The following is a 22,330-nucleotide window of genomic DNA, read 5'->3' on the forward strand; positions in this document are numbered from 1 at the left end:
TTTGAGTAATCTTTCATATCTCTGATCAGTGTTAAAGACTACAATGATTTAATATCTCACTTTCTAACCTTTGAGAGTTTGGAAGTAATCAGATGTTAAGTGACAAAGTATACTTGTGCTTATTTATAATCATAAAACTAGTTTATAGTTAACTTGCATAACCTGCTTGTAATATGAAACTTGAACGATTATGATTTTGCAGAAATGTTTGAGTACGATGATATATGTAAAATGCAAGCTGCATGTTTACCTGCCAAATCTGTTTTTTTTTTTTTTTGTTTGTTTGTTTTTTAAGGAAGTATGATTTGATCTCAATTGCACAGCTACGGAAAATATGCCATGCATATTCGCTCATATTTACCATGAAAACATCACACAGTACACACAACCCACACACGTATTCAAGTCTACTTCTAGGCTTCACTTCACTTGTTCACTCACTGCATTACTCATTAATCTTGTGATTCTCCAACAGCAAAATGTCAACCCTCAGCAGGAATGATCTCATATGAATTCATACTACGGTCATTCCCGCGGGGGCAGAACGTCGTTTTAACCGGAATGCCGACCCACTTTCATTTCGTTTCGCACCCTTTACTCTGGTTTCTGTGCTCGGACAGAATGTGCTCATGCATCTTAATGAAGGCTTATGGTGGCTCCTGTTTTGCCATTAGCGTCCAAAAAAAACCCCCAAACAAACAAAAATCATCTACTTGTAGGCTTTGCGGACTAAGAACTTGATTCTGGTGCTTGTCAGTTACATACGTTCAGTCCGTTCACTTCCTCCTCATGTCCTGCCACGAGCCTGCCACAGAGGCCAAAGTCTCTCTCTTCTCTTTGATGATGCCCGAACGTCCAGCGCTGGAGATGACCAGTCACCGGCTCACACGAGGCTCTCCAGACCTGCTGGCCTTGACAGTGCGGACTTAGCAGTAGAAAGAAACGTCCAGGTTGAGAAATTCAGTCCACTTAAATACTCAATATATATCAAGTCAAGATATGTGGTATGCCAGAGAAGCATACTGTATATATATATATTATTGTTATATACACACTATTCTGAAGGAGGAAGATGCAGTGGCGTGCGGAAACAAGCTTGTAAAGCTCAAGAGTGTCCCGGGTGAAAACAAACCAAAACACACTGACGAGACGAACCTCATCAACTGGAGTGTCTGACCCGGTTCTTCTCCACCTCCACCTCCACCTCCACCTCCTCCACCTCCTCCTCCTCCTCCTCCATCTCCTTCGTCTAGCAGCAGGAGGAGCGTAGCGCTATGCTGGCCACCGACCTGATGGCGCAGGCCGAGAGCCGGTGGCAGGCGCCCGCCCCGGACACGTAGGCCGAGGCCAGCCGCTGGAGCCGCTTGGCCCCGAAGGTGTTGAAGTGGCCGGGCAGCACCTGCTCCACCTGGTCCAGCTCGGCCATGGCCAGGAGCCGCTCGCAGCTGCGCACGTAGTCGCCCACGTGGCTGTGCGGCAGCCAGTCGATCATGGCGCCGTCGTAGACCACGTCGCCGCTGAACAGCAGCTTGCGCTCGGCGTCGTGCAGGCAGATGCTGCCGCGCGAGTGGCCCGGCATGTGGAGGACGTTCAGCTGACGGTCGCCCAGGTTGATGACGTCACCTGACAGAGACAGCGACGGGAAGACAAGACAGACAAGACACAGACACAGACGAAGAAGAGGTAGAGGTGAAGGAGTGAGTCAGTGTGAGTCAGAGGGAGGTAGAGGAGTGGATATGTGTGTGCAGTGCACTAGCAGCAGCTCATGGGAAATGATTCCAGCTGCAATGCAGGCACTGACTCAGAGACTCAGAGGAGGTGTATTGACCGTCCGGCAAACTGAGAAGGGAGGGGATGGGTAGCTCGTCATGACTTTGAGAGAGCCCAGGCCGACTATTCATACAACTGAAGTCGGATCAAGAAAGCTCCTCAAGTGCTGCACTGAATGTACATGCTAGAACAGATATTCAATTCATGGATCCAACGGAACATCAGGGTAACGCTGACCAGTATACTGCCCTGGGTTCAGGTCCTAATATGGCGATTACCCAAAACCCTCTATATTTGACATACATGACAGCAATCATACTGCACCAGGCTCAGCCATAAACTATACACAGAGGCTTTACAGTTCACCTGGGAATGGGATGGGGATTATAGCAGCCAAGAAAACTGGGTTAAATTCCTTACATGACAACTCAGTGGTTGCTGCACTGTCTCAGAATGTATGAGTTTTTGCTCAAAGTTTGCCTACAAGTTTTAGGTCCCATAAAGCAGACAGGCATTTCGTCTGCAAATACAATACTTAGCACTTTTTTCCAAATCTAAGGCCTCGAAGAAAATCAATGTTTATGCCATAGACTTGAGTAATGGTTCGGTCATATTGAAACGTTTTTTGGCTGGCTATGAGTAATACTTTTATCTAGTAATGACAGTAATGCCTAAACTTTGCTTCTCAGAGGAATTAAAAAAAAAAAAAAAAAGATTTTGGGACCCAGTCATGACACAAAATTTAACAAAATCTGAGATGGTGCAGCAACTTTGACACGGATTTGACACAGAACGACCTATATCTTGTTGTGTTTCATTGTGTCTTCGTGTGGGATGCTGTGTAGGGCATCAGAATTAAGTTATGTGAACGCCCATTGAGCAGAGCACTAGGCTACAGATTTCACTGGGATAGCAGAATGGGCCTTCGTTTAGAAGGAGAGTGCACTTGGTGCCAACTCCTCTCAACAAATCTATGCTATAATCTTAAAGGTCAGCTGTCCGGATGATAACAAACCACGGGAGATAAGGAAACCATGTTACATCATGCGTTTCATTTCGGTTAACATTAGATTATTTAGAAGCTGCTACAATTGAATTTACATCGATCGTTTTTGTCTTGCTGGCTTCTGCCACTAAATTGCACTCCTCTGTCAGTCATGCTTGTACTGAAACCATGTGATAAAATCCACCAGTTCGTTAGTTTTTTTTTTTGTTGTTGTTGCCATGAGAGAGCAAAAGCTGCAGCCACCTCGCAGTTTCTCTGGTCCACAGGGCACCGCCTATTGCAGCTAATGCAGCTGATGGCTTAATGCTAACAATACACAATACAATACAATGCTAACATTAGCTATCTAGGTACCGATTAAAATTGACATACCTTCCTGTAATATGTGAGTCGGCTGGACAGCCTTCACTCTGTATTGCCTGGCTCTCCATCCGGGCGTGGGGGTCTCAACAACCTCCCTGTCAGACAGCCAGGTTACTGTTTCGAAGTTATCTCCATTAGCAAGTGCATCGACCTCTGTCTTGTGAACGCCCACCTGTTGAAACTGATGGAGACCACCCGCATGGTCGAAATGAACGTGTGTCCCGATTGCTAAAACAGGGTTTTTGCGCTGCGAATCGTCCCCCAAGAGGCCGTTAGCCTTGATGTACTCCGGAAGGCTCCGCAGTCCCAATCCTGTGTCTATCACCACGTCCTGATGGGAGCCGCGTATGACCCAAATGTTAGCTCTGTTACCCGATTGGTAAAATCGCTCCTGGACCCAGAAGAGTCCGTCTCCGACAGACTTGTGCGCATACCAATCCTGTGCAGACATCACAAAACATACGCGTATCTTAAATAACACCTTAAAGCCACCTTCAGTCTCGGAATCATATGACAAGCAGGCTACGATTTGGCTTAGGTGAAAATTTGTTATGGCGATCAGTATGGAAGGGATGGTACGTCTACGCTGGAACCGTAAGCGTTGATTGGAGGATATATCGTGACGCATGTGGGAAAAACGGTATTATTGGTTAACAAAAAAAGAGTCTGTACCGGGCTGTGCGCCAATGATCAAAGTGCACGAGCTACCAAATATCGACACCGTAGGCCGTAGGCCTGCAAAATACCAAATACCTGTTTTGGTATGCCAAAGCTTGTTTGATATGCGCGCAGGATCGTGTGTGTGTGTTTGCACCACTGCTTGTAAAGAAGTTTATCATGCATTCGTCGTGCGAATTACCTGGTGTCGACCTGAGCGGTGTAGGCTGCCCCTTGTCCCTGAGGGAAATGTTGACACCTTGCATAGTGGCCTGATTGGGGGTGTGCGCGCGTCCGCTTGCAATGGTACTTCCGACACTTTTCATGTGAGAATTGTAATAAAATGTTGCATAGTGCATGCCAGCTATAAATACTCCTGTCCAATAACAGTCAAAATGGGTCAATTGCTAACCACACCCTCCAACCAGACCTCATGCAGCTGACCCTGCTTAATTGGAATTGAACGCAATCAGTCACACTCTAACAAGACCATCGCCTCACAGAGCCTAGATCTTCTAACTTGTGATAGTAGGGCGATTTGGTTCAGACATCAATTTGCAGACTAGGAGCTGGAACGAGGAAAACAATACCATACAAGTTAGTACATTTGTTATCAATCATATAGGCCCTATGCAAAGAGTTATCTAACTAAATGCAACATAATCGTAATATTACTTCAGGTGTTGTGTGAGCTTATCCAACCTCATTTGTATCACTAGCACAGTGGTGCCCAGACTTGTGTTCGGGAGTAGACAGTCATGGCAGGGGGCAGAGGCAGAGGGATGGCAGCCTTCTCCTTCAGGGTGGAGAATCTGGGCATCAACAGGGGCAACATGCCAGATGGCAGAAGGGGGCCTAACCCACTTTTCCCAGTAAGTGCCTACCTTCAAAATCTCTAACCTATCTTCCAAACTGCCAACGCATACAGCTCTGGAAAATTAAAAGGCCACTGCAGATTTGAATATTCAAATGTCACTCTGCAACCGTAGTGATGGCATAAGAAAAATGTACAGTGGTCTCAATATTTTTCCAGAACTGTATTTACTCACTTATCTTTATCCCATTGTTGGCACCCTTGTGTTGTGCTTTAGGGAATTATTGAACATTACATTGAATTGGTTGTTGCCCCACAATATGCCTACTTTCAGCAAATACAGTAACCTGTTTCAATAGTGCCTTTGCTCCCTCTCTGTCCATACAGATGATGGAGTATAAACCTGTAGCACTGGAGCCAAGCCATGGCGATGACTACATGCTCGCCCTGAAACAGGAGATCAGGGGAACGATGCGCAGGTTGCCCTGCTATCTGAAGGCTAATGTAGCCAAGTCTGGTGAGCCCATCCAGCCATTCATTTAATCCAATCGCACAGCAGCACACACTGGAAACCCACACCCCGATAGAAATGTAGTGCTTTAGTAAAGTAGTCGATGTAATGTAATTAAATGTTAAAGTGCAGACATCCAAAGATGAATAAAAGTGTTAGGGCTTCTCATCTCAAAGGATATGCACTCACATGTGAGGCCAGGCCTGTCGGATGATTATGTTTAGAGACATAGGTGGATGGAACAGTGTTCTGATATTCACTTTGAACTGGTCAGTCTGTGTTGTTAGATGTATTTGTTTCATACCTTAGACATGACAATCTCTCTCTTTTACTGTTACAGAAGTGGAGAAGTATAAAGATAAATATGTAAAGGAAAGTCAAAAACGTGAGGATGAGGGGTGGACACCAGGTAAGAACTATAAAATGAATGTTTAGTGAAGATCTGACATCTACCATGGACCACCAAGTATCATTATGTTTCCAGATTGGGAACGTCTGCCAAAAGAACTAATGCCAAAGAAGAACTTGCCAAAAAAGAAGTCAGGTAAATGTAGAGTTTATATAAATAAAAACGAAGGATTACTGACTGACTCTGACTTTCAACGCATCTACTATTACAGTATTAAAGAAGAAACGCAAAACATTGACCAGCTTGGAAAAAGACAGTTTGCTCTCAAAATTAAGCGTAAGTGCACTATAAGGAGGAACATGAAGGGATTGTAAGAGATGTTTACGTTTAACATACTCCAGCTACTACTTTCAGGAGCTGGAAAAGACGGACAACGTAAACGCAGATGAAGAAAAGGAAGAGGAGAAGGAAGAAAAAAAGAAAGGAGAAGATGAAGCTGAAGATGGAGAAGAAATTGAAGGAGAGGAGTATGACGATGAAGAAATTGAGGAGGTACAGGAATAGCTTGACCCCCCCCCCCCCCCCCTCTTCCCGTCCAGTGTCTTCAGTAAATGACCAACCATTTATAGATAAAGAATCCAATGGATGCAATGATGCAGGGATTGTGTGGTGTGATTGTGTGGTGTGATTCTTTCCGTTCCCTTCTGAAGGAGAATGATTACATCGCCAGCTACTTTGAAGATGGTGATGACTTTGGCGCTGGCAGTGATGACAACATGGATGGTGAAGCTACATATTAAAGTAATCGGTAATGGTATATTTGTAAATATGTTTGAGTTGTCCTGAGGAGAAAGTGGTGCTGGTTAATGAATTTGGAGCTATGGAATGATTATGAATACTAAAGAGATGCCTGTAACTTGACTTCATAATTAAAATAATTACTTTATTTTCAACCTGTACTTAGTCCACAGGAAGAAGGCACATACTGATGCTAACACTTTTTCCATTATCTTTTTGTACATGAAGGAAAACAGAAATCCTTGTACTGTCAATGCAGATTTTTTTTTAAAACACAGCCAAAAATAATATTGTGCATTTCATTATTCAAAAAAAAGAAAAGAAAAAGAAAATTCTATGGCAAGCAATAGTTTGAAGGCAAGGTTTATAATTACTCAACCTATGCAACAATACTGATTTTGGAACATAAAATGTTTCTCCAATAAATTATGCTTTATTTAAAGTACATCCCTGACGTTTAGACAGTGGCAACACTCTCTCTGCTCATACACATGGTTTCTGAAAATAAGAAACAACCATCATATGTGTACCCCTAAGGAAAACCATAGAAGTAAGTTAAGCAGCTACACACGAGCTCACTCTTTAAAAATAACAAACTTGATTCCACTGTGCAGAAAAGTCCCATAGAGTCAATGACTGAATGTAGCTCAACTGCTATTTCTCACCTACGAAAGTGGTTACATCTCCGGATGCAGAAATATCTCTGGTCCCTAGTAGCGGCTGTCTATCCCTCACTACGTGTCCCCTCCCTTCTGGTCCTGGTGGTCTTTCATTTCAGGGGGTGGTTGTGCCTTCGCGTCCCGATGAGGAATATCCTCGTGTCCTGTTTCTCCAACCGAACCCCCTTTAGTGTCCACAGCCTTGTGCAGTCCATTCATGACTGGGGTCACGTGTGGGTTTGTAGCGTTATGATGACTAACGTCAGCTTTCATCAGCACCTCATAGTATAGCAGGTAGAACACGGGCGTGATGATTCCCACCACCAGCATGATGGCCACCGCGGTCCACCAGCGCATGCCCCAGTCCGCTCCGTAGTAAGGGTCCTTCCTCAGGGGCGCTCGGCGCTCTGGGTCTCCCAGCAGGGGCTGCTGGGGACTGAGGGAGGACACCACCTCATCCAGACTGTTCCTGGAGGAGCCTGTGGATTTGACCAGCAGCTCGATGTCCTTGTCCTTCTCCTGGAGGAAGCTACCCACGCTGTCTGTGGAGGAGGAGGATGCAGAGTCCACCACCTCGCTGGTGGATGCCGCAAACTCCACCAAGCGACGGGTTGTTCCTGGGGAGGCGGACTTGTGAGGAGTGGTGTTGTGGGTCTCCGTCAGAACACTGAACCGTTTTACTGGGATCTTGATTGACCTCAATGCAAAAAAGTCCTGCTCTGTGAGAAGATTGTTGGCCCTTTTGATATCTGCCACCTGAAAGGAAAAACATTAAATTGCATGTTAGTCTCCTTTAAGGAACTTAGTACCTGCTGATTGTATGTAATCTTTGTGTTATGCTGTATGCATTTACAGTATGCAGCAACAAGGCAACTTTTCGGAGAGGGACCAAAAAGCAAATAAATTAGCAGGAAAAATCAGTGAATTGAAAAAAAATAAATAGAAAATAAAAACATCAATGCAAGCATTGACTAGTGTTGGTGCATTTGTTTTTTTTACAATTCCTCAGAGAAAATGCATAGCAATTACTTTGTGTGAACATTAAAACTGGTGCCAGATGACGCCCTTTAAAATCACAAATGTAACCTGGGACAGCTTAGGTAAACACTGTGCAAGCAGCATACTCAAGATAAACATGGAACTGATCCCCAAGAGGGCCAAAATGTTCTAACACGTGGCAGCTCAGAGTGTCTTTTTCAGAGAATATCATGAACTTTGACTACAAGGGAGAATACTGGTGACACCAGTTCTTTACTTTTATCTTATCAGCAGTTTTTCTTTGGGCGAAACTGTATCAAGCTTTATATTCCTCACAACAGAAATTATCTAACCAACCTTGGAGGACAATTAATCAATGTTGCAGGGGGGATTCACGCATGCATCACCAGTTAACAGACTCACCGAGCAAAAATACTGGAGTGAAATGCTATTGAGAGTGTCTCCATCTTTGATGTCCTTGACAAGGTAGACTATGTCGTCAAGTCGGTCTCTTGAGGTGCTCCGACGCATTCGGTCTCGTGCTCTGGAACGCAGCTCGTAGTTCTCCCCGTCTTCCTCCGAACACTCCGTCTCCGAACCATTCCCAAAGATGTATGCGTGCCCTCCGAAGGTGGGCTGCATAGCGGTGGCTGACTGGAAACCATTGTGCTGGTTTTTCCCAGTCATTTTTCACCCTGGGAAAAGCAAGACAACAGGGAGGGCATAGGTTTATGATTATGATGACGATGACGAACATAGAGAATAACAGTGCCAATTAAGTATGAAACCCTAGGTCACATTTTCCTGAAGCAGATCTAAGTTATGTGTAATTTATATCACAGCCACAGGAACACCAGAGCTTCAACAGAGGTGAACAGATTAGAAGGAATTGAGCAAAGCAACCACATCTTGCACAAAAAGGTCACCTGAACCAGTGAACCTGAACCTGAACTAGACTGTGTAAACCCGCCCCGATCTGCCGGTGAATGGCTTTCGCCCGCTTTCGCCCTACAGCTCAGGCTGGAAACCTGCACATTTATCTCTCCTGCTTATGTCCCACTCTTGCTGGAACCAATCACAAACGGGCGTATCCACCAGAAGCACCCGGATCGTTGCTCGATTGGTTTGAGGTCTGTTCCAAGCGTACAGTGTCATTTGGACTATGCCCGCTGATCACGCCTCTTCTACAGAAATACAGCGCCTCAAAAGATAGTCAGGTCAAGAGTTAACACGTTGACTCTCATTTTCCAAACTCAGAAGAAATACTGCCGCTCTTTGCTCTTGGTTCAGAAATGACCCCCCCTGTCAAATTCACATGACTGAACCTAACTGACGCTGCTGTCAAATGTATCGTAAATAAAATAAACAGCGATTAAAACGAATAACGGCAACTTTAAAATGATGGACAAAAATACATGCAGTTTTGCCACGTTAAGAAGGGTATTCGATGTAAACGTGTTTAGCCATGCAACTTCACCTATTATCCTTATCTTTCAACCACTTTCCACACAAGCTGGCAGCTATTTACACAGATTACTATCTGCTGACAGAGTAAAAGGCCATTGATTGCATAATGATTCCAGGTTTACTTGCAAGGGATAAAGTTAAACCAAAGACTACAGTAATGCGAATGCTGCGGTTACTTTCTAGCTCGAGATTGTACCACTATGTGGTTGACAGTGATTGCACAGACCGACAGTGTGTCGCTGACACTAACAGCCATGTACCTTGACAGTTCAAATGAAATGAAAAAAGAAAAAAAAACGTAAGATATTCTATGAATATTGGCAAACCATTGTTAATAAAGCGAGGAGTTCCGGATAGCACCCGGGCTAGTGTAACCATATGGACGTCTTAACGTTGGCATTACAGGCTAGATCTACGTTAGCTAATGTAGCAAAGGAATCAACTGTTCGGTAAAGTTATCGAGTCAAATGGCAAATGGTAAAATACGATCTGGGGAGGGGTAGCTCCTGTGATAGCTCTGAAAGCGAAGAGACAAGACTCAAGTTGTCTATTACGTTAAGTGTCTTGTAAACCAAGCTAACCCTTTCCATAAGGTTAAGTTAAGTGTTAGCCGACAGCTAACGTTAGGATACATTAACATACCTATATCACGGCTGGCTACCATATTTGTATACGTTCTACTTGTGCCTGTTACCAATTGACAGAAGGCTTTCTGAATGGATATCTTACAATCTTGACAATGTGCTTTACTTCAGAGCAACAACAACGCTAACTAGGCCTTCTGTTAATGGACGTCGTGCTTTCTCATTAACACGAAAAGTATGCTAGCTGTGCTAGGAGTCTCTCGTGCTAGCTATGATAGCTTGCTAACTTGTCCGCGTCAGTACAACGCCGTTAAAATAACAATGTAACGCTGGTTTATATCATAGTGTGTATAATGATGTTGATGTACGGTTAACAGAAACACAAGTAGCTAGTCTTACCAGAAAACATGAAATGTTCACTCCTTGTTCTACGCCATTCTACAACAGACAGCAACCCACTTTTCTTTTCTCTTCTCCCCTTGTACCAGCCTTGTACACGGTGCGTTTGTTTAGAGACGCCACGTCAACAGATAGGCTGCTGACGTGATGACGTATCTCTTATAGCTTATGAAACGGCTTGAAGGAGTGAGATATCCCAAAATAGACAGAAGTTTTAGTAACAGTGAGAGCCACTTCATGCTTTAAGTAGCCTACTGATGGATTCGAGTGTTGCCTACTAATAGGCTAGTCCTACATTTCAAAACAGTCAATCGTCCAGAATTCCTAAAATTCTAGTCAAAGGCTAGGCCTATAGGGTGATATCAGGTAAAATGGGCCATCAGGTAAAATGGGCCATTTAAGGTTTGGGGGTCCCAGCCCCTCTGGAATTTAGAGCCAATGACTGCAAAGGGTGTTAAACTGTTGTCATAACTGTGCTTGACAAGTAAGAGGTGATTTGATTGGTTTATGGTTGCTATGGTGGGCAGGGCAATAATGCTAATCAAGACTGCACCAGAAAACTATATGGTAAGTAGCCTGGCATAGCGAATCTGACTAAACTATTATAAGGATGATAAATCTATAAAAAAACAAACATGCCCATAAAAAAACTATGCATTATATCTGTCTTGATGGCATCCATCAGAATTAATGTTGTTAGCTTGGTATATGAACATATTTTTTGGAAAAATCATGTTTTTCTTGGCGGCCCAATTTACCTTAACCCATTCAGGTAAAATGGGCCATATGGTTTCAGCTAAAATGGGCCATCCTATAGGCCCATTCTAATGGGCCACATACACATGTGTGAGTGTGTGAGTGTGTGTGTGTGTGTGTGTGTGTGTGTGTGTGTGTGTGTGTGTGTGTGTGTGTCACAGTGTATCTCTCTCTCTCTGTGTGAGTAGCCTATGTAGGTGTGTACACCCACACACCCACACATGCACCCACACACCGACTGACACACACACACACACGTGCACGCACACAGTCTCACACACACACACACACACACACACACACACACACACACTTACCATGACCCCCTCCCCCCACCACCAGTATGGCAAACAAGAAGGAAAAATGTTTTTATCACACACACACGCACTAGTAATATTAGTTTACCATTTTGAATATATCAATTATCAATTTTGAATGTGAATTTTTGTAATTTACACATTTGTTCTAAACACACACACACACACACACACACACACACACACACACACACACACACACACACACACACTGGCATCAGTCAGGTTCCAAAATTGACTTTTTGAAGTGCTCATGGGTTTGCACCCACGATGTGTTTTTATTAATGCCACATATGAATATGTTTGTTTAATGCAGTCTAAATGTTATGTGGCTATATTAGCAATTGTATTTTAAAAATTAAAATGGATAATTAACTATAATTTCCCTTTGAAATTAGACTGGCCCATTTTACCTGAAGCTGCTGGCCCATTTTACCTGAAACTGCTCATGCGAAAAAAGTTGCGACAGCTGGTGTTTCAAGAACTGTAGGGCCTAAATAATTATATTTTTTTACATACTTTCAACACAAAAGTATGAAAAACAGTCATTATTAACTATAAAAACACTTGGAAAAGGCATAGATGATATTGTATTACTGTCCCAAGCGATTTACCAAAAAGTGGCCCAATTTAGCTGATATCACCCTACTGTTCATGCAGAAAAGTCACATTTTCGATTTGTCAAAAAAGATCTCATCCTTGCAACATCTCTGATGATACATTATGACAGGCTACATGTGGTTGTTGCAGTAGGCCTAATGACGGACGATAGAATATCCATAAACTTGCACAACAGAACAGTGTTTAGTCTTTACATCTTTAATAAATAGCCAAAACTGAATTTCTGAAGACACAGGCCAGCCTTTGTTGATGTTTACATGCTGTTTTAAATTTAAGCTTGTATGTAGCATAGCAATCATACACAAGATTGCAATGATGCAGATAGACTACCACTTCCAACATTGAAGTGGAAAGCAAAGCAGCTGTCAAAAAAATTGTGTCTCTTCCTAAATGTCCTCTCCTCCACAGACCTTCAGCAGCGTTTTCCTATAGTTACCATGGGTCTCTGACTGGAAACAACAACAAAAAAAGAGTAATGACATACCTGCGTAATAAAAATAGTTTTGATGAAAAATAACTAAAATCCATTGTCTAATTACTGATTTGATTAGACATGATTGTAGGTACAGTAATGTGAAAACATAGGCGTATGTCTAAACATAATCTTGGTCACCCTTGGATCAAATATACATCATCAGTAGTGGCATACGACATGGTGTATTACGGGAAGGAGCAATTGTGTCTCACAAGAGTAACCAAGATTAGATTATACAAATAAATATAAGCATCAGAGAAGAAATGTGAAATCAAATGTTTACTTTGCTCTTTGACTGTTAGTTTTGTCAGTCTTCCCCTCCACAAATCATCTTCAAACATTCTCCGTAGCTGTCTGACACATCCGACTGTGATCAAATAAGACAAAAAGCCACCCAACAGTCACACCAAAAGCCTGCTCAGAACTATTTATTTTCACTCTGAGCTAGTTGTTAGTGCCTCAACACCCTCCAGTTTATACAGCAGACACATGAATCACTGGCAACAAACAACAAACACTTGGTTTTGGCAGTGATTCATAGACCTACTGTACGTATCACAAAAGCACGAGATAAGATTAGATGTTTGGTTAGTCAACAGTCATATCTAATTGAATTCGCACCGCTACAGTACAAAACTGACCTCAATAGAAGAGTGAAGGGAATCCTCATAGAGCTTTTTGAACTGAGCTCTGATGTCTAGCATGTCGACTTCAGAGCGACTGACCATGATCCTGTTCAGTGTAGCTTCATCCGTGCCAGCCCCCTGCAATAACGTCCGCATTAAAAAAAAAGAAGCACTCTGGAAGGTTTGTTTGTTAATATTAAATGGCGATGCTCAGATGCTCATGGTATACCTTCATGCTCTTATGTAGCCGTTCAGCCAGGTAGGCAGGGACATTCTTCACACATTTCACTGGAAGACCATCATTAGAATATTTATTTAAAGCAATGTCAGAAGTGAATGTTTATGTTTATGGTAAAATTATGGAACATGAAATATACCGATGGCCACCAACAGCTCCTCAAGATTACCAGACATCTCCCCTTCTATGCTCTCCTGAAGGGTCTTTCCACTGATTTCCTTATACACTACAAGAGCTGCAGGAAAAAAATACACTTCTGAATATAAACACACACACACACACACACACACACACACACACACACACACACGACTGCCGCTAAAGGGACTACCCACTCTTATGTTGAGGTGTATGTGAACTCCGATGGTATCCTCTGAAAGTAACCAACAATCAAACAAAATGGACTTCCGAAAATGGGTAAAAACTTGGAGGATCCTGTGACAACTAATGCTGCTGACCAGCCGGTCAGGATAACTCACTCACTGACAGTGCTGTTCAGCCTACTGATGCCTCCTGACACACACACACACACACACACACACAGACAGATCAAATATCAAATATCCAAAAATAAAGTTGGGTGTACTTTGCCGTAGTTGAGTTATGCTTCTTTTGCACAGGATGTCTATAAATTTGTCTTCATCAGTCCCCCATTTCTTCTCGCCAGCATCATACAGAGCCTGTGGCACAGAGTGTGTGCAGCATTTCATTTAGCCCAATCAAATAAGACAATTACAGTTCATCAAAAGGATGCAGTGAAGTCACAGCATTCACATGTTGCCTCTTCAGACAGATTCCATAGCATATACTGCACCTTGGCATCCTCTTTAGCCTGGGCACTATCCACAGTAGCGCTCTCATCCCGTCCACCCTGCAACACACACACACACACACGCACAGTCACATGTAAAATCTCTCATTTTAAACTCAAGTGTACCGTATATGCAAGGATGTTCAGTTTTATTCACCTCAGCTAGGAGAAGGATGGCATTGCCAAATTGTCCAGAGACCTCCTTCTTGAGGTCAAATGTAATTTTTCTCTCCGTCTCTGTTGAATGACAAAACACGAGAATCACGACAACATGAGGATTTTGTTATTTGCTACCTTTTCCAGTCACTTGCCATAATGACTTACCTTCCAAGTAAGCTGCAGCCAGCTCCTTGATTTGTTGATTTGTTCTGGAGGCAAATATTTCTATAATGGCGTTGTTATCTGTTCCAGCACCCTGAAAGAGAGAGACAACAAAGGGGTTTGTGCCTGGGACTTATGAGGAGAGACGTGAATGTATTCAAGGAAAGGGGAGAGACTTGAAAGGATTCAATATGTTTTGATATGAAAACTTGTGCCTTTCCAAATGATGAGAACCGATCAAAAACACAAACAAAATGCCTTTGTCCTTACTTTCATTGCTCGTGCCACTTCCTGAGCATCGTATGCAGCTGGTGGGGTAACAAGGGCTACAAGCAGCCGCTCAAAGTTACCATGGGTGTCACCTTTCAGATCATCCACCAGAGTCTATAATGAAGATGCAAGGTGAACTGATTACTGCAAAACCCAGAGCACATACTCACAGTCAAACACACACACACACACACACACACCAAGTTTTCTTACCCTGTTTGTAGCTGAAAGATATGCTTTACAAATTGCCTCGCGCTGACTACTGCTTCGATGGGTTAGTATGTCAATCAAGGTCTTCTCTGTTGTACCTGACAGAGACAGACAGATGAAGATGAAGGGCAAGAGTGGTATATTCAATAGCCCTTACATGAAGACAAGTCTAAGAGAGTTAGGGGGTAGCTAATCTTTTAAAAAATGCTTACGCAAATCTATACACGCTATAATAGATGTTTTTTTCCTCTTTTAAGCGCAAACTGTGAAAAAATATGTTTTTGATTCAGGCCTTCAGCGCATTCACAAGACACAGAGGAAGGGTACAGGGAGATACTGTAAGTGCATTCTACCTATTCCTTCGATGGCTTTGCGTAGGGCTACAACATCTTCACCAGGATTGAAGTCTGCTTTTGGCTTGATGCTACCTTTCTCTCCACCCTGTTATAAGATTACAAGAAGGAGAGATTAGGCCACATCATAACATCATTATGTGTAACTGTGTTGGTATCAAGCTACCTTTATTGTGAAAGAGGACGGTTCATCAACAATGCTCTCCAGGTCATCCTGTACAAAAATATTGAATATGCAACAGAAGGTAGAAGTAAAAATCAGTAGGCCTAGTAATACAATACAAGCACTTGATACATTTACTCTGGTAAGAAGCAGAACATACCCATAAAGTTGTCATGGTGAAAGATGTACGCCTCCTGAGCAAAGATAGGATGGGCTTATCAATTCGTATCGAGTTAGAATTACTACTCATCATGACGATTGTTTATGATTAGGACCAGCATCCTTGTCTTATTAAGGAATAACAAATTGAGCAAATGTATGTCTTCATATTTACAACAGTGACAAAAAACTAAACTAAAACTATTATAGGCAAACACTGCATCACAATAATCAATGCACAAGTTACTTATTTATTTATTTCTAAAAATGCTTCTTCATTAAACATAGCGCATAGCCTTGACCCAACTATCGTCTTTATTTGTTATGTTTTTCATTATTAGGCTATACAGTTGGCTACAATGTGTGCTACATTGCGTTTCGGACCTCTCGTCATTGTAAACCCGTTTAACCCGGTGTGTTTGTCGAGTTTCACCATCACAGGATTTCCTTGTATTAAAACTCCAGATTATTATTGCAGATAGGCTATTTCCCTAAGCATCTATCGTAAGTTCAATAGTCTAAGAGATATTCAATATATTTCTATATTCTACACGTCCATATTTTCCAGAAAAGCAGAATTACTGAGTGTCTTTCAGTCACTTACCTGTTTCAGGAAAAGGTATCCGGGTGGTGTCTCACTTGACTATTACTTACAGTATCGTCACACCCTTCCAAATAGCTTCAGTCAAAGGAAATGAGGTCAGTCGCCTGAATAATTTGGGATACCTAAGGCCCGCCCTCTGGCAATTCTACTTATTAAATAAACCACTGTCTATTAAATAAACAGGATAGGATATCATGGAAAAAAAAATATGCCACCAGACAAACTAGGTGCTCTGTAATTAATAGTACTACTTAGACTAGTTTTATTTACTCTATGAATACTCTAGGGCACTTCTCCATAGATAAGTTGCCAAACTTAATATCCACAACGCACAATTAAGAAAAAATGCAGGAAGGTACATTTATGTAACTTTTTTTTTTATTACTAAAAAGGCACAGAATACAGGCATCTTATTAGAGCATTGTTATTTTCCACAAATGATAGCACCAAAAATATGTTATTTCCTAAAATCTCCCAATGCTAAAGTGATAGGCACACCATTCTCATAGCTGACCAAAGATGAAACAGAGATAGACTGACATAAGAACAGAAAGTGTGAGAGCGATAACAAATAAAAGAGCAAAAAAAAAAACATATTAAAGAAACTGATGACAAAGGTGAAATCAATTTCTCTACGTATTGTAACCATGGAGAAATTGTAGGCTATGGTTAGCATCCATAAGCCAGAAAGACTCTCACATCAGCACCATTTCATATCCATCTGATGAATGCATCTTGAAAGATTACTTAAAATACAACAGTAGGGCTACATACGTACATTATACTTTGTATGTGGGTAATACAATATGTCATAACGCAACATAATTTGATGAGACAAAAAAAAAAAAAAAAAAAAAATCAACATGATTGTGTTCAGAAGGTGTATGTACATTTAACAATGCTAAAAAACATGGGGTTATTTGGCAGATAATATAATAGTTGAGTACACATTGTATAAAACAGTAGTTAAGTATTTTTTAACCATCTCATATCTGTGGTTAAAGAATCAAAACAGCATTTGGAGTGAGCTAGTGGACAATCAATACAATCTACAGTAGTTTTGTTTTTATTTTTTTCAAAGTGCACAATTCATCAAAACACTTTTTTTGTTCTGTCACAAGATGGCAAGTTACAGAAAGTGTTCTGATGAGTTACATTAAGTTGATAACAAACCGCTTTGGACAATTGCTTGATTTCAGCCTAAAAAGAAATCGCACTTAACAGTAATTCATGGCACACCAGTGGTTTCATTGAAAGCTAAGAACATCGATGAAGCTACCTATCAAACTCCACACTCACACCTGCAGCGAATGAGGGATGACCATGTCATCAGATAATTGCACTTTTAAAACAATATTTACACAGCTTGCTCTGTCCAAAGTGCTGGCACTTTCTATGTGTCTTTAATACTTTTTATCTTTTTTTTTTTTTAAATAGTGGTTGTGCTGTGACTTTCAAAGTAGTAACTCTGCCAGACAATTGAACCATTCATCAAAGCAATATGGAGTAAAAGTGCCTGAGCTACCCCTGGATATGTTGCTGTGGTGATGTTGCTGTACCTGAAAGAAAAGCAATGCTTTATGTAGATATCTGTGGAAATGGAAAACCATTAGTTCGAAGAAGACATCATGTAAAAGTGGTTCTTAAGTCTTCTTTTTGTGTTCTTTTTTTACTGTCACTGAGGTAGCTCAGTTGTGAAATGATTTATGATGCATAGCTGACACACACGCACACTTCCCTTTTGAAATGGTCGTATAAAAATACATTAATAATAATCTCATCTCATAATTACAAACAGTGATAGAAATAAGGGGTGGGGAAGGGAGGTTTTTTTTTCCCATAAAATACTTTCGACGAAGGATCAGACTTCAGTTCCGTCGTTCAAGTTGTTGTGAAGCTTGACCTCCAGGTTGACCTGCTTGACCTTGACGCCGTTGACCTTGGAGGACTCGGGGCTCTTGTGGAGGATGTTGACGTTCCTGACGGTGCAGTGCTTGCTGTTGAGGTTCTTCTCGAAGCGCTCGATGCACACCTCCACCTTGGTGTTGAGCGGGTACTGCTCGGCCGGGTCCTTCTTGGGCAGCTTCTTCCTGGCGGCGCGACGGCACCTCCGCACCACCAGGCAGGTGGCCAGCAGCACCAGGACCAGCAGGGTGACGGCGGCCACGCCGCCCCCGATGGAGCTGCCCACCTGCGGGTTGAAGGTGGCCGAGGGCTGCACGTCCAGCCGGAGCGTCTTCATGTTGGTGCCGTTCTTCACCTGGTCGCCCTCGTTGTCGTAGATCAGCGACTCGTCCAGCGTGAGGTGGCCCGAGCGGTCCACCAGGTCACGCCGGCTGCGCTTCAGCTCGTAGGTCAGCGAGCGCTGCATCCGAGGGCCTGTGGTGGACTCTGGTCCAATCACATAGATGACCTGGAGGTACCACTGGTGCCCTGCCTCCACCTATAGAACAGACTCAGGCTGTCAGAATCCACAACTCGCCCAGAAGATTAATAATGTATTGTTTTGGATGATTAAGAGTTCACTATTTGGCTGAAAAGAGATCTTTTTCTGACCTTATAAAGGGCGTCGACCTTCATGGTGAAGCCGTCGACACCTGGCATTGCACTCATGGCCTGAGAGTCTGGACTGTCAGATGCAAAGTTGGCCTCAAATGGAACGTCGTGGAAGTAACGATCACAGACATCTGGCTGTTTCCGATCCTGCAGGACAGATTTAGTTGAATAGGTTATCACAGAGAAGTGACTGTTTCATTAAAGCCAGTTGTTTTCTTAATAATTTATGGCTGTCATCCAAGGGTAGCAAAACCAGTTCAACAACTGACAGCATTTTTTTGTCCCCAACCTGACCTGGCAGACAGGTTTCAATTGACCTACCAGCACCAGGAATCTATGCTTGAGGTGTTTGTTAGGCTGAATGCACCCATACTGGGGGCCTTCGTTGTAAAGGGTTCCCGTGGGGTCGAAGAAAGGAACATATCCGTCTCTCCCTGTGCATAGATACACCTTCTCCAACTGGAGCTTGTAGGCCGCGTTGAGGTTCTGCTCCGGGTTCCACAGTACTCTACCATAGAGGGTCTGACCTGCACACACAGACGCATGGCGTTTCAGTCAAGAGTCAAGAAAGGGAGTCGCAGGACAAAATATCTCCTCTCATAGCACTGCTTCAGACAATCACACTCATTTATGCACTTAAAAACCTAAATGTTTTTTTTTCATGTTGTAAGTCGCTTTGGTTAAAAAAGTGTCAGCCAAATGAAATGTAATGTAATAGTGCACTGACACGATCACACCATGTCCTAACTGGATGGAATGTAAGCGACTGGCAGCAACAGATTGCTTTGTTTTCAATCAGAATGTCCTGACTGGCTGCAAGCAACACCGTGCTGCCATTCTGAGCTGAACTTTTGTCGGACACCCAGTTTCTATTTTCTTTCTGTCGCTGCCATTGTAATGGTGTATTGGATGAGAGACAGCTGAATGAGAACATAGTGGGACTCAGTGCATTGTGATGCAAATAGCCTCATTATCATGAACAAACTTGAGACATTAATATCATGTCCCATTCCTAACAAAAGAGGAAGTGAAATTGGCAAATGTGTGTACTAACAAGCTTGTTCTTTGTCTTAATTATTCATAAAACAGCAGGCAGCGTCTTTACCCATTGAAAAGGCTCCTTTGTAGTCCATCTCAGCCATTGACATGTCTGCAGTGGAGGGATCCATCATGAACACTTTCTCATTGTTACAAAGCTGGAATTCAGTATTGAGAGAGTAGACCACGGGCACAGGGCGGTTAGTTTGCTGGAAGGCAATGGGCACCAGGAATCTAGAAACAGATAGAAAAAAGCATCCTTAAATCACTATCAACTGTATATGATGTAAATGACATAAATCAGCCATGCAACAAATCCTGCTGGTCTGGAGACAGTAAACATAGTTGGTTTAGTGCTGTATTCGATGACTCAACCCTACTAGCCATTTTTGGTTCCCAAAACGTTCTAGTAAGGAAAGCCTTTGGTTCCAGTAACGTTCCCTGCATTAATGCATTGTAAACGTTGATTTTGTTGGGCATTTGAGGACGACAGTAGGTGCTGACGTACTTCTCAGGGGCATGGGCTGTGCAGGACAGGGGCTTGTCTCCGGGGTCGATCCAAGGCTGAGTGGGCTGCACGGTGCAGGGGATGAGGAAGACGGTGTACTCGCCCGAGTAGTCCTTCCTGGAACACACAGAAGAAAACACCACTCAGCTCCAACACTATTGCAAGCAGATCCACAAGGTCTATAAAGTGGTTATTACAACATTTTGGTAAAGGACTGCAGTTGAAAACTAGCCAGCTGGGCCGGCTAACACTGGTACATTATCAGATTAATGTGTGTTGTCCTTATAAATAACTAAATTAATACAATTCTACGAGGTCATTTTCACTGCAGGGCTGCGATGCCTACCTGCTGTAGGAGCTTGTGGCCCTCCAGAGCTGGTAAGGGGAGTCAAAGGTCTGGGCGCTCCACAGCAGCTGAAGGTCAAAGTCAATGCCCCCCAAGTGGTCTGGGGCCATGAGGTGAGACTTGTGCCCGGGAAGCGTGTGGTGCTCTGGGATAAACTGGCCTGGATGGTGCACAGAGTATGGGGTTAGCATGTTAGCATGTCCACGCAAAATACGGACAGAGTAGCCGCACACTCTGATATCTTTTTATATCATTTATTCAAGACCGACGTTTAGGAAAACAGCCTTTATCAAGGTTTAAGCCTGTCCATACAACCCAGGGACAGTTAATCACAGCAGGCATCAGCACTATGAAGAACAACCTACCTCTAAATTTGGCATGCGTTTTGAACTCAATCACCAGTCGTCCATCCTCCCTGATGAAAATTCGTATGATCTGCAGCCTTGCTGACAGTACGCTGTCTGTCTGAATACCTATGGGAGGGGGGGTAAAGGAATGTTTGAGCGGCATAAAAGGAACAGGAAATTACAGAGAAGGGAGAAGAACCAGAAGGAGTGGTGTACACATGGGACAGTGTGAACTCGTAATACAGTGAATGAGCAACATGGCTAGAATACATTATCTCCGTTTATGCTGTAGGTCAGACTTAGTGCTCAAACTCAGATCTTGGCCTAGAGAAACCTTCTCATTATTATGGCCCACAGTATAAATTAGGCTATGAACTGCTTAGGATAAGTCGATAAGACAGTAAACTACATTCATTGCTCAATAATATGATGTATTGAATCATAACTAAATTCAACCAACTCAGATTACGTACAGAACTCCGATTAAGTCCAGAACCAGATTTAATATAAAGCTATAAGGCATTAGGTAGTCATTCACTTTGGTCAGCTTATGCTGTGTGTAAATGTGCTTTATAAGTTACATTTACTTACTTACTTACTTACTATTACAATATTAATACATACAGTCCGTACAACACTATCTGCACTCTAGTGTATAACAAGCTACCCGTGTGAGTACACCTGGTTGGGCGATGTACAGGTGTACAGTACCTGTTCTCCAGAGCACGGTGTCATAGAAGAAGGAGAACTCCATCTCCGTGTGATGCTCCAGAGAGGCCCAGCCGCGAGGCGCCGTCACGTAGATGTAGGATACGTAGAGCGGAACCTGCACCGTCAGGAAGGACTGCGCCGAGTCCCGCACCTGAGACGGAGACACAGGAACGCCGTGAGTTTCAGGAAAAATATCATTTTCAAAGCATTACTTTACTAAGAGAATGTGAATTATGAATTAGGGGTTTATGAATTATTTAATTATGATTGATCAAATTAGAAATAATTCAAAGTGCAAAGTCTTCTCGTTTGATTGATTTTAGTTTCTTAGAGAACGTAGATTAGACTCACATAAAGTTCTAAAAGCCAACGGCTGGAACAATATGAACAATACATTATGGGAACCTTTTTGATTAATGAATTCATTACTGGATTTGAGAATGAATGATTTCAAGCCTTTAAGCCTTTCAGTTTCATATTTTGGACAGTTTAAAATCACCTTTACTCTCAAACCAATCAGGCTTTAGGAACACTCATATGCAGCT

The 22,330-nt window shown here is 42.7% G+C and overlaps 5 protein-coding genes across 6 annotated transcripts in view; 1 reads left to right on the forward strand and 4 right to left on the reverse strand.

The window, feature by feature from the left end:
* Positions 1-1,239: 1,239 nt before the first annotated feature.
* mblac2 (metallo-beta-lactamase domain containing 2) lies at positions 1,240-3,690 on the reverse strand. Its single transcript, XM_062543259.1, has 2 exons — positions 3,149-3,690; positions 1,240-1,623 (listed from the first exon to the last, which is right to left on the reverse strand). The coding sequence occupies exons 1-2, from the start codon at positions 3,588-3,590 to the stop codon at positions 1,250-1,252; spliced, it is 816 nt and encodes a 271-aa protein (XP_062399243.1). The 5' UTR covers positions 3,591-3,690; the 3' UTR covers positions 1,240-1,249.
* Positions 3,691-4,061: 371 nt separating this feature from the next.
* Positions 4,062-6,408, forward strand: polr3g (polymerase (RNA) III (DNA directed) polypeptide G). Its single transcript, XM_062543260.1, has 8 exons — positions 4,062-4,393; positions 4,516-4,668; positions 4,998-5,127; positions 5,462-5,530; positions 5,606-5,665; positions 5,742-5,806; positions 5,885-6,022; positions 6,181-6,408. Exons 2-8 carry the CDS (start codon positions 4,555-4,557, stop codon positions 6,268-6,270), a joined length of 666 nt encoding a protein of 221 aa, XP_062399244.1. The 5' UTR covers positions 4,062-4,393; positions 4,516-4,554; the 3' UTR covers positions 6,271-6,408.
* Positions 6,409-6,681: 273 nt separating this feature from the next.
* Positions 6,682-10,473, reverse strand: lysmd3 (LysM, putative peptidoglycan-binding, domain containing 3). Its single transcript, XM_062543258.1, has 3 exons — positions 10,356-10,473; positions 8,329-8,600; positions 6,682-7,683 (listed from the first exon to the last, which is right to left on the reverse strand). Exons 2-3 carry the CDS (start codon positions 8,590-8,592, stop codon positions 7,003-7,005), a joined length of 945 nt encoding a protein of 314 aa, XP_062399242.1. The 5' UTR covers positions 8,593-8,600; positions 10,356-10,473; the 3' UTR covers positions 6,682-7,002.
* A 1,764-nt stretch (positions 10,474-12,237) lies between these two features.
* anxa3a (annexin A3a) lies at positions 12,238-16,350 on the reverse strand. Of its 2 annotated transcripts, none has more exons than XM_062544064.1 (14): positions 16,280-16,350; positions 15,677-15,710; positions 15,520-15,567; positions 15,354-15,441; positions 15,004-15,098; positions 14,791-14,904; positions 14,524-14,614; positions 14,357-14,436; positions 14,203-14,259; positions 13,975-14,068; positions 13,528-13,623; positions 13,380-13,438; positions 13,166-13,288; positions 12,238-12,498 (listed from the first exon to the last, which is right to left on the reverse strand). In XM_062544064.1, the coding sequence occupies exons 2-14, from the start codon at positions 15,689-15,691 to the stop codon at positions 12,436-12,438; spliced, it is 1,023 nt and encodes a 340-aa protein (XP_062400048.1). In that variant the 5' UTR covers positions 15,692-15,710; positions 16,280-16,350; the 3' UTR covers positions 12,238-12,435. The 2 variants fall into 2 exon arrangements, with proteins under 2 accessions (XP_062400048.1, XP_062400047.1); XM_062544063.1 differs by lacking the exon at positions 16,280-16,350 and adding an exon at positions 12,808-12,891 and having other exon boundaries at positions 15,677-15,729.
* Positions 16,351-16,639: 289 nt separating this feature from the next.
* The window catches only part of fras1 (Fraser extracellular matrix complex subunit 1), a 134,069-nt gene continuing 128,378 nt past the window's right edge, over positions 16,640-22,330 (reverse strand). The window contains 8 exon segments of the mRNA XM_062544154.1: positions 16,640-18,722; positions 18,836-18,982; positions 19,157-19,362; positions 19,941-20,107; positions 20,382-20,498; positions 20,728-20,887; positions 21,093-21,200; positions 21,786-21,936. Coding sequence (XP_062400138.1) covers positions 18,141-18,722; positions 18,836-18,982; positions 19,157-19,362; positions 19,941-20,107; positions 20,382-20,498; positions 20,728-20,887; positions 21,093-21,200; positions 21,786-21,936 — 1,638 coding nt within the window. The 3' untranslated portion in view covers positions 16,640-18,140.

The sequence above is a fragment of the Sardina pilchardus genome, chromosome 8 (assembly GCF_963854185.1).
Source record: "Sardina pilchardus chromosome 8, fSarPil1.1, whole genome shotgun sequence".
Lineage (NCBI taxonomy): Eukaryota > Metazoa > Chordata > Actinopteri > Clupeiformes > Clupeidae > Sardina > Sardina pilchardus.